The 12,703-nt window shown below is 36.8% G+C and overlaps 1 protein-coding gene across 1 annotated transcript; it reads left to right on the top strand.

Annotated features, from left to right (window-relative positions):
• The first annotated feature begins 10,239 nt into the window (after nt 1-10,239).
• LOC118833077 (stress-70 protein, mitochondrial-like) lies at nt 10,240-12,250 on the top strand. Its single transcript, XM_036740464.1, is given in 3 exon segments — nt 10,240-10,717; nt 10,720-12,021; nt 12,024-12,250. Coding segments are annotated over 3 exon segments (2,007 nt in total).
• Nucleotides 12,251-12,703: the final 453 nt, after the last annotated feature.

Consider the following 12,703-nt stretch of genomic DNA (forward strand, 5'->3'; position numbering starts at 1 on the left):
GATTTTCCCAGCATTGAGGATTCCTATGTTGAGAAAACATTGTGGTACTCTCTTCAACATGGCCTGAGAGGCAAATCCAGTTCCAGTCAGAACGAAGCCTGAAGGGAGGCTGGTGTTTTGCTAGACTCATTTTCGTATTTGCATGAAGGACTTGTTTTAATTAGACCTACTGTCAGGTAGAAGTAGTAGTAGCAGCAGCAGCAGCAGCAGTAGAAGTAGTAGTAAATGGCAGCGGCACCAATGATAATACTAATAGCTCTCATTTATACAGTGTTAGGACAATGATAAAGGCCCGGATAAACCACCTATCTGAAAGACTGAAGTTGTATGATAACACTTACTGCTCATCAGACAACGGGTTAAATTAAATGCAGAGACATACATTTTCAGACAAGCTAATGAGGGGATTAGTTTTTTGAACTATGAATTTTTGTAAGGAGAGTTTTTATTTTTGTTTGGTTAAGTGGAGAGGAGTAGAGGCAAAGTTGGAGCCATAGATTATAAATGCTTATATGATAAATAATTAAAAACAAAACATTGCCCTTAGAATCTTTGGCATATTCTTTCAAATCTTTATCCTGTTCATTTCAGACCTGCAATTTCATTTTAGAGGTAAAAGGAAGCCACAGCCCATGTAGGTCAGCACTTCCTCTGCCACTCAAAGTCTCAAAGTTGCCTGAGGCGCAGAGAGGTTAAGCTACCTATCCCAGGTCACAGAGCCAGTGTGCCAGAGTCAGAATATGAACTCAAGTCTTCCTGACATGGAGGTTGTCTCCCTCCCCATTATGCAAAACTGCCTCTCATCAAATTTTACTCATGGTCAGTCTTCATCCTCTGAGAATGTGTATGTATATATATATACACACACACACACACACACATATACATGCACACACACATATATACACATATATACATATACACACATATATATACATATATATATACATATATACACATACATATATGCATATATACACATACACACATACACACATATATACACATATACATACACACATATATGTACATATATACATACACACATATACATATATACACATATATATATATACATATATACATACACACATACACACACACACATATATATATGTATATATATGGTGTCCATAAAGTCCGTGTGCAATTTAAAATAGTTGTAACTTTGTAACTATATGTGATAGAAAGAATCTACAACAAGGATTAGAAAGCTTGATGTATCTGACTTATTTTTGTCTTTAGAAATTTTATGTTTATTTTATTTTTAGTTTTAGAAATTCAATTTAAAAATTACTTATTTTTCAGGATTACTGTTGACCCATGGTTTCACTAGAAGAGAAAGTAAACTGTGTTCTTTGGTTGACTGAACTAAAATCTACCACCGCCATCCAAAGTCTACCATTCTCTTGGCCTCCATGTTCGCCAGATTCGATTCAATTGGATTTCTTTTTATGGGGACGTGTGAAAATTAATGTTTATTCAACCAAACCTCGATCTAAAGAAGACTTGCAAGCTAGGATAACTGAGGTGATTGCTGCCATTAATGAAAATCAGCTTGAAAATGTTTTCCACGAACTACAGAATCATATTACCCTTCGTATTAGTAATGATGGTGGACATGTTGAAAATTAACAAGAACAATAAAAATTAAGTGTTTCTTCTTTCTTTTGCTTTTTACAAATTCTTTCTATCACATATAGTTACAAAGTTACAACCATTTTAAATTGCACATGGACACCCTGTGTGTGTGTATGTATATATGTATGTATGTATGTATTAGTAATTTTTTATTGCGGTTTTCTTATATCACCGTAGAATCCCATGTATCTCTCCCCATCCTATATGACAAATAGTGTTTGTTTTTAGAGAAGAAAAAAATCAGCGTAACTGACTGATACACTGAGAAAGTCCAAAAACATGTGCAACGTGTAACCCCTGTGGACTTCCCACCACCACTGAGGGGTAGGTTGGAATTACCTTCTCATGTCTCTTCTGATCAGTTTGTCCTGCCTGATCTTTATAATTTCATGAGATTTACTTTTGATTTTTTGTTGTGTCATTGTTTCCACTTACATTGTTGTTGTTACTGTGTATACTGGGTTTGGTTTGGTTTGGCTCTGCTTACTTTACTCTGCAACAGTTCATGTAGATCTTTCCCATGCTTTTCTGTATTCATCAGACTCATCATTTCTTACAGTGCAGTAGCATTCCATTCCATTCATGCACAACAATTTATTTGACCATTTCTTAATCAGTAGTCATCTGTTTAGTTTCCAGTTCTTAGCCATCATGAGAAGTGCTACTGTAAATATTTAGGAGCATATGGGGACTTTTCTTCTCAATGAGGGCTTCCTTGGAGTATAAGCCTATACAGAGTCCCTGTCAAAAGGTAAGGAGATTTTCATTACTTTATTTGCATGATTCCAAATTTCTTTCCAAAATAGCTATACCATAACACAGCTCCACCAGCAATGTATTAGTCTGCCTATCTCCTGACAATCCCTTCAACAATACTGCCTTTCTTTGTCATTTCTGCCAATTAGGGGGTTATAACATGAAGCCTCAGAGTTATTTTAATTTGCATTTCTCTCATTATTAGTGACTTGAACCATTTTTCTAAATGCTTGTAAATACTTTGCAATTCTTTTGAGAACTTTTTTGGTTATATCCTATAATCTTTTGGGAAATGGTTATTATGTGTATATAACTATATGCATAATTACATATCATTAAATTTCTCTGATAAGGGTAAGGTATCCAGGATATATATATATATATATATATATATATATATATATATATATACACATATATATATATACATATATATATAATGAAAGATATACTACAATATATAATAATATATAAATATAATATATATACATATATAATATGAAAGATATAATACAATATATAATAACATATGTAATTGTTGATATATCTTGAATACCCAACCCCTAATCAGAGAAATGTGAGGCAAAGATTTTTGCCCATTAAACTACTACCCTTCTTATCCTAGATTCATTAATGTTTTTTTTTCTACAGAAGCTTTGCAGTTTCGTGTAATCAAAGTTATTTATTTTATCTTTTGTAACTTCCTCAATCTCTTACTTGGTTAAGAATATATCTAGGTGGGACAGAGCCAAGATGGCAGCTGGAAAGCAGGGACTTGCCTAGGGCTCTCCCCCAGGACCCTCCAAACACCGATAAAAAATTGCTCTGAACAAATTCTAGAACTGCAGAACCCATGAAATAGCAGAGGGCAGCCAGGCTCCAGCCCAGGACAGCCTGGATGGTGGCTGGGTAAGATCTATTGCACACAGAGCTGGGAGCAGAGTGGAGAAGAGCCCAGCATGGGCTGTGCGTGGACCAACCAGACCTCGAGCTGGGAGGAACAGGCCCTAGGGCCCCGAATCAGTGAGCTGTGGCAGTTTACCAGATTTCCCAACCCACAAACACCAAAGAGAACAGAGAAGGTTAGTAGGAAAAGCCGCAGGAACAGAGTGAAGGGAGTTTGTGGTTCGGCCACCATCCCAGAGGCAGCAGAGGTGGTGCAGCTACAGAACTACAGCCACAGTTGCTTCCTGTGCCAGGCCCACCTGGTGGGATGAATTAAGTGGTGGATCAGAGCAGGAGTGCAGAGCCTGCTTAACATCTGAGTCTGTTCCAGGTTGGTGGTTCTTGGTGGAGGAGGAGCGCTGGTGTGGCAGAGCTTGCTGTGTAGAAATAGCTCTGAAAACAACAGTGCATCCCCTCAAGCTTGGAACAAGGTGCTTTCTGCTCCACAAGCAGTCATACCCGGATGAAAAACTCGAGGGTCAGGTAGTTGGCTGGGAACATGGCCAGTTAGCAAAAACGGACTCAGATTCAGTCTCAGACTTTGGAATCTTTCTTTGGTGACAAAGAAGACCAAAACATACAGCCAGAAGAAGTCAACAAAATCAAAGAGGCTACATAAAAAGCCTCCAAGAAAAACATGAACTGGTCTCAGGCCATGGAAGAGATCAAAAAGGATTTGGAAAAGTAAGTTAGAGAAGTAGAGGAAAAATTGGGAAGAGAAATGAGAGGGATGCAAGAAAACCATGAAAAACAAGTCAATGACTTGCTAAAGGAGACCCAAAAAAATATTGAAGAAAACAACACCTTAAAAAATAGACTGAGTCAAATGGCAAAAGAGTTCCAAAAAACCAATGAGGAGAAGAATGCCTTGAAAGGCAGAATTAGCCAAATGGGAGAGGAGGTCCAAAAGACCACTGAAGAAAATACTACCTTAAAAAATGAGACTGGAGCAAGTGGAAGCTAGTGAATTTATGAGAAATCAAGATAGTATAAAACAGAACCAAAGGAATGAAAAAATGGAAGACAATGTGAAATATCTCCTTGAAAAAACCACTGACCTGGAAAATAGATCCAGGAGAGATAATCTAAAATTATTGGACTACCTGAAAGCCATGATCAAAAAAAGAGCCTAGATATCATCTTTCAAGAAATTATCAAGGAGAACTGCCCTGATATTCTAGAGCCACAGGGCAAAATAGAAATTGAAAGAATCCACAGATCGCCTCCTCAAAAATATCCCAAAAAGAAAACACCTAGGAATATTATTGCCAAATTCCAGAGCTCCCAGATCAAGGAGAAAATACAGCAAGCAGTCAGAAAGAAACAATTTAAGTATTGTGGAAACACACAATCAGGATAACACAAGATCTAGCATCTTCTACATTAAGGGACTGAGGGGCTTGGAATATGATATTCTGGAGGTCAATGGAGCTAGGATTAAAACCAAGAATCACCTACCCAGAAAAACTGAGTATCATGCTCCAAGGCAAAATATGGATTTTCCATAAAATAGAGGACTTTCAAACTGTATCAGTGAAAAGACCAGAGATGAATAGAAAATTTGACTTTCAAACACAAGAATCAAGAGAAGCATGAAAAGGTAAACAAGAAAGAGAAATTACAAGGGACTTACTAAAGTCGAACTGTTTGGTTTACATTCCTACATGGAAAGATGACGTGTATAATTCATGAGACCTCAGTATTAGAGTAGCTGAAGGCAATATACATATATATATATACACATACATACATATATATACATATATATACATACATACATATACATACATACATACATACATACATACATATATATATGTCTCTCTCTATATATATATAGACAGAGGGGACAGGGTGAGTTGAATATGAAGGGATGATATCTAAAAAAAATAAAATCAAATTAAAGGATGAGAGAGGAATATATTGAGAGAGGGAGAAAGGGAGAGATAGAATGGGATAAATTATCTGGCATAAAAGTGGCAACAAAAAGCAGTTCTGTTGGGAGGGAAGAGGGGGCAAGTGAGGGGGAATGAGTGAATCTTGTTCTCATAGTATTTGACCTGAGGAGGGAATAACATATACACTCAATTGGGTATATTACCCCAGAGGAAAGAAGGAGGAAGAAGATAAAAAAGGGGGGACAATAGAAAGGAGGGCAGATAGGGGGAGCAGGTAACCAAAAGCAAACACTTTTGAAAAGGGACAGGGTCAAGGGAGAAAATTGGATAAAGAGGGATAGGATAGGAAGGAGCAAAATATAGTTAGTCTTTCACAACATGAGTATTGTAGAAGGGTTTTGCATAATGATACATAAGTGGTCTATGTTGAATTGCTTGCCTTCTTAGGGATGTTGGGTAGGGAGGGAAGAGGGGAGAGAATTTGGAACTCAGAGTTTTAAATGAAGATGTTCAAAAAAAGTTTTTGCATGCACCTGGGAAATAAGATATACAGGCAATGGGGCATAAACATCTGTCTTGCCCAACAAGAAAGTAAGGGAAAAGGGGATGGGGGAGAGTGGGATGACAGAATGGAGGGCTGACTGGAGAATGGGGCAATCACAATATATGCCATCTTGGAATGGGGGGGGAGGGTAGAAATGGGGAGAAAATTTGTAATTCAAACTCTTGTGAAAATTAATGCTGAAAACTAAAATATTAAATAAATAATGATTCAGAAAAAAATGAATACATCTATTACCAATAGCTATGAGAGGTATATCATTGATTTGTCTGCTAAAATGTTTATTGTGTGATCTTTAACATTAAGATCATGTATCAATTTAGAACATATTGTGGAGAATGGTGTAAGGTGTTAGCTTAAACATAATTTCTGCCAGACTACTGTCCAGTGTTCCTTGCAGTTTTCAATCAAGTAGGAAATTTTTCACCTTGGTAATATATATTTTCCGCTATATCTATAGTTTTTTCTTTCTGAATCTCCCTTGTCTACACTCTTCATTGATCTGTCTCTTTTTTTTAACAAATGCGTGATGTGTTTGGTAACTGCTGTTTTAAAACATAGTTTGAGGTCTAAAAATTATTTTATGCCTTCATCCTTCTTTTCATGATTTCCCTTGATATTCTAGATATTTTATTTTTCTAAATTTTGTTATTTTATGAAGCTTTCTAAATCATTCTCTTGGCAATTTGATTGTTATAGCATTGAAAGTATCATTTCATTGTTGTAGTATTGTCATATTTATAACATCGGCATGGCCTAGTCATGAGCACCGAGTATTCCTCCAGGTATTTAGATTATCCCTTTTTTTATAGAGTGTTTTGTAATTGAATCTATTTAAGTCATTTTTGTGGTTGAATGCCAGGTATTTTATGCGTTTTGTAGTTATTTGGAATGGGATTTTCCTTTATATTATTGCTTCATTGTATGATTGTTATTACAATATTGAATAGCTGTTGATTTTTGAGGATTTACTTTGTAGCCTACAACTTTGTTGACTATTAGTCGTCTCAATCAATATCTTTACAAATTACTTGGCCTTTTCCAATGAAATTTTCAATCACATTATCAGCAACCAGGAATAGTTTTATATCTTCTCTACCTATCTTTATTCTTTCAATTTATTTCTCTTATCTTATTGCTATCATTAATATTTCCATTATTATATCAAATAATAGTGGGGAAAGTGGGCATCTTGGCTGCATTCCTGTATTTATTGGAACAGATTCTATTTGCAAATGATTACTGCTTTTAGTTTTAGATTCTTTTTGTGATATTAGGGTTTTGCATAAAAGATTACTATTCTTTGTGAAAGATTTTCTTTCTGTTGAGATCATTGTATAATTTGCCATGTTTGGGGTTTAATATGATTAAATCATAATTATTGTTTTCCTAATAATGAACTATCTTTGCATCCCTATTAAATATTCCACTTCATCATAATTAATGCTTTCTTTGACCAGTCACTGGAATTTGAGGATATTTTGTTTAAAATTTTTGAGTGGATATTTGATAGCAATGTTATCCTGAAGTTTTCTTTCTGAGTTTTTGTCTTTCCCTAGTTTAAGTATTAAAAAAAATATTCGTCTCGCTGGTAGAAAAAAATATAGAAAAAAATTGTAAAGTGTGGATATTAACTCTCTTTTAAGAGTTTGATAGCATTCCCCTGTGAACCTATTGGGTATAGGGATTTTTTTGGTAGTTTCTTTAGAGATAGACCTCTTTCCTTTTCTGAGGTTGGATTATTTAAAATCTCTATCAGGTCTTCTGATAGAATTAATTTTTTTTTTATTTTGAAGATAATCCTCTATTTCTTTTGTGTTCTTAGTTTTGTTAGCATATTACTGCACATAAAATGGTCTTATTATTTTTATTTCTATTTTCAGTGTGATTTCACCTTGCTTATTTGATATTTTATTGATTTGATTTTCTACTCTCTTATTCTTTAAGCAGCTTGGCTAAGGGTTTATCAATTTTGTTGGTCTTTTCACAACACTCTCTTTAAGTTGTATGGATCATTTCTATGACATTTTGTTTCCAAGTATCTATTTCCCCTCTAATTTGTAATCTCTCTCCTTTTGTGCTGAGTTTAGGTTAGTTTATTTTCTGAGTCCCCAATTTTTAAAATGCATATTCAGCTTATTAATTTCTCTTTTTCTATATTGTTAATGTGTGATTATAAAGATATGACTTTTCACCTGAGACTGCTCTAGCTTCATCCCCCAGATTTTGATATATTGCTTCCTAAGTATCATTTTCTTTTATATAGTTATTGTTTCTATGATTTGTTCTTTAGCCCACTCTTTATCTAAGATTTCATTGTTAAATCTTTATTTGGGTCAGTATCTTTTGGTTATGATCCCTGAACCAATTTTTATTCCTCTTACATTATGGTGTATAAAGGATTCATTGATCAATTTTGCTTTTTTATATTGTTTGCAATATTTTTTTTGCCCAAGCACACGGTGAATTTTTCTAAAATTTTCATGTGACACAGAGGAATATGTTTATTGTTTTGCTCTCTCATTTAGAAAATGCCACAAATCTTTTTTTGAAAATATAGTTATTTATTTGGATTTAACATTTTTAAAAATTTGAGTCCCAAATTCCTTCCCTTTCTCCATGTCCTCCAACACCCACTTGAGAAGTGAAGCAATACATCAATTATACATATTTCCATATTAGCCATGTTGCAAAAAAATCCTAAGAAAAATAAAGTGAAAAATATGCTTCAATATGCACTCGGAATTCCCCAGTCCTCTCAGTGAATATGCATAGCAGTTTTCATTATGAGTCCTTTGGAATTGTCTTGGATAATTTTATTGATTAGAGTTGCTAAGTCTTTCACAGTTGATCATCATTGTAATATTGCTGTTGCTGTGTATGATATTCTCCTGCATTTGTTCACTTCACTTTGCATCTGTCTATGTAAATCTTCCTAGGTTTTTCTGAAAATACCCTCCTCATCATTTCTTATGCCACAATAATGGTATCCCATCAAAATCATATACCAGAGGTTGTTCAGCCATTCTCCAAATGATAAGCATCTTCTCACTTTCCAATTCTTTGCTACCATAAAAAAGAGTTGCTATTAATACTTTTGTACATATAGGTCCTTTTCCTTTATTTGTTTTTAATCTTTTTTATGATACAGGTCTTATAGTGGTATTTTTAGTTCAGGGGGTAAGGAAAGTTTTACAGCTTATCGGGAATAGGTCTAAAAGGTTCTCCAGAACAGTTGAGTCAATTCACAACTCCACCAACCATGCCTTAGTGTCCCTATTTTTGCATATCTCCTCCAACATTTGTCATTTTCCTTTTCTGTCATGTTAGGCAATCTGAAAAGTGGAAGGTAAGGTCTCACATTTGTTTCAATTTATATTTCTTTAATCAATAGTGATATGGAATATTTTTCATGGCTACAAATAGCTTTGATTTCTTCTTTTAAAGACTGCTTTTTCATTTTTTTTTGACCATTTGTCAACTTGTGACTATCATTTAAAAAATAAATTTGGCTCTGTTACTTATATATTTGAGAAATGAAACATTTATCTGAGATATGTGATGTAATTTTTCCTCATATTTTCTGTTTTCCTTTAATTTTTTTTTGAATTTGTATGGTTTGTCAAAAAACTTTTAATTTCATATAATCAAAATTATTTTTTTACTTCCTGGGATCTACTCTATCTTTGGTTTAGTCAAAAACTCTTCCCTTATCAACAGATTTGACAGGTAAGTTTTTCCATGTTCATCTGACTTGCCTATGATGTCAATCTTTACTTCTAAGTAATGTACCCATTTTGAGCTTATTGGTGATGGTTAGTTGGTTCTTGTCCTTCTTGCTTGAAGAGGACCAAATTGACATCTCAAACGTGGGGTGTGTGTTGTGAAGCAACTTTATTTCCTGCAGCTTAATTTAGTTTTGGTTCAAATTGGTTCAGAAATGACACAGAATCTTAAGTTTATATAAATACATATGTATATATTACTAATATTTATTAATAAAATAATAACATAGGTCTTGATCAGTAAGTTATGTCGCAGTAGTTATGTCACAATTAGTAAGTCCCAATAGTTATGTCACAATCAGTTAATCTAAATAGGTATGCTACAATCAGTAAGTCTCAACAGGTATGTCACAATCAGTAAGTCTCAACAGGTATGTCACAAACTTACCACAATTGATCAGCAATGAGGGGGGAATTATCTACATCTAGATCACATGACTGCGGAGTCCCAGGTCAGCCTCCAGAGTCCCAAGGGGAAGGTCCCGGGCTACACATCCATGGGTAGACTTCCGAAGATGGCTCAGGACTTCTAAACAAGAAGGCATTTTACCAATTAAATGTGTGATTGGTGGGAAAGGAGCTGTTCTCAAAACATCCTTGCGCCCAGCCCCCTCAGTCCACTTCGCCTCCAACCCCTGCCCGCCCACCTGCCATGCTCAGCGCCCCCCGCACCACTGCTGCCCGCCTCACCGGAGTCGCCTCCTGGGGCCCCGCTGCCGGCCTCTGCCAAGATGGCTGGAATGGTCTTAGTCATGAGGCTTTTCGAATCATTTCAAGACAAGACTATGCATCTGAGGCAATAAAAGGAGCCGTGATTGGTATTGACTTGGGTACAACTAACTCCTGTGTGGCAGTAATGGAAGGGAAACAAACAAAGGTGCTGGAGAATGCTGAAGGTGCCAGAACTACTCCCGCAGTTGTAGCCTTCACAGCAGACAATGAACGCCTTGTTGGCATGCCTGCCAAACAACAGGCTGTCACCAACCCAAACAACACATTCTATGCTACCAAGCACCTCAATGGCCATCGATTTGAGGATCCTGAAGTACAGAAAGACATTAAAAATGTTCCTTTCAAAATTGTCCATTCCTCTAACAGTGATGCCTGGGTAGAAGCCCATGGGAAGCTATATTCCCCAGTCAGACAGGTGCATTTGAGTTGATGAAGATGATGGAGACTGCAGAAAACTATCCAGGACATTCAGCAAAAAATGCCGTTATCACTGTGCCTGTTTATTTCAATGATTCTCAGTGACAGGCCACCAAAGATGTTGGGCAAATATCTGGCCTAAATGTACTTCAAGTGATTAATGAGCCTACAGCTGCTGCCTTGGCTTATGGCTTAGACAAATCTGAAGACAAAATCATTGCTGGGTATGACTTAAGTGGTGGAACTTTTGATATTCCTATCCTGGAAATTCAGAAAGATGTCTTTGAGGTGAAATCTACCAATGGGGATACTTTCCTAGGTGGTGAAGACTTTGACCAGGCCTTGCTCCAGAACATTGTGAAGGAGTTCAAGAGAGAGACAGGACTTGACCTATCCAATATGGCTCTTCAGAGAGTATGGGAGGCCTCTGAGGAGGCCAAGTGTGAGCTTTCTTCTTCTGTGCAGACTGACATCAATTTACCATATTTGACTATGGATGCTTCTGGGCCCAAGCGCTTGAACATGAAGCTAACTCAAGCTCAGTTTGAGGGCATTGTCAATGATCTCATCAGGAGGACTATTGCCCCATGCCAGAAGGCCATGCAAGATGCTGAAGTCAGCAAGAGTGACATTGGAGAAGTCATCCTAGTTGGTGGCATGAACAGAATGCCCAAGGTTCAGCAGACAGTACAAGAACTCTTTGGCTGGGCCCCTAGTAAAGCTGTCAATCCTGATGAAGCCGTGGCTATTGGAGCTGCTATTCAGGGAGGTGTCTTAGCTGGTGATGTCACAGATGTGCTGCTTCCGAATGTCACTCCCCTTTCTCTGGGCATAGAGACATTAGGAGGTATCTTCACCAAACTAATCAATAGGCACACAACTATTCCAACTAAGAAGAACCAGGTGTTTTCTACAGCTGCTGATGGTCAGACACAAGTGGAAATTAAAGTGTGCCAAGGAGAGAGAGAAATTGTTTCGGACAACAAACTTCTTGGACAGTTTACTTTGATTGGAATTCCACCAGCCCCACGTGGGGTTCCACAGATTGAAGTCACATTTGACATTGATGCTAATGGGATTGTACATGTTTCCGCCAAGGATAAAGGCACAAGACATGAACAACAAATTGTGATTCAGTCTTCTGGTGGATTAAGCAAAGATGACATTGAGAATATGGTTAAGAATGCAGAGAAGTACTCTGAGGAAGACAGGAGGAAGAAAGAATGTGTAGAAACTGTCAATATGGCAGAAGGAATTATTCACGATACTGAAACAAAGATGGAAGAATTCCATCAGATGAGTGCGATAAACTAAAAGAAGAAATCTCTAGGATGAGAGAGCTCCTGGCTCACAAAGATAGTGAAACAGGGGAAAATATTGGGCAGGCAGTGTCTACTCTCCAACAAGCATCATTAAAGCTCTTTGAAATGGCTTATGAAAAGATGGCATCTGAGAGAGAAGAATCCGGAAGTTCTACTTCCAGAAAGGAAGATCAGAAGGAGGGGAAGCAGTAATGTCACCAGTTGACCTTGACTGGAGCAGAAATTGGGAAAACATTTGTGAAGCTTGGGAACAAAGGGGCACAAGGACCTTCCTGAGCAGAAATGGGCAAACCTCAGTCTTACTGTGTTTTTGCAGCATTCTATATATAATTTCCTTAATGTATAAAATCTAATGAGTGCATTAGCTAATTATCATTTGACAGGTAATTCAGATAATACAGAGTTCTAAATGTTCACCCCCAGCCTATCTTTATTTTCCAGCTGCATGTAAGGGACAGGAGAGATTCACTGATCATTATAAAAGCTTGACACAGTTGTCTGCAGCAGTGACACAAAACCATGTCACAAAATGAGGGTTGGGGACCACAACCCTTAAAAGACTCATTAGGGCAGGTCCTTCTAGTTAGCCAAGTACTGATCAGTTGTGACTGATGGACTCCTTATCCATAGCCTGTTCAGGGCCAG

This window comes from Trichosurus vulpecula, assembly GCF_011100635.1.
Source record: "Trichosurus vulpecula isolate mTriVul1 chromosome X unlocalized genomic scaffold, mTriVul1.pri SUPER_X_unloc_1, whole genome shotgun sequence".
NCBI lineage: Eukaryota > Metazoa > Chordata > Mammalia > Diprotodontia > Phalangeridae > Trichosurus > Trichosurus vulpecula.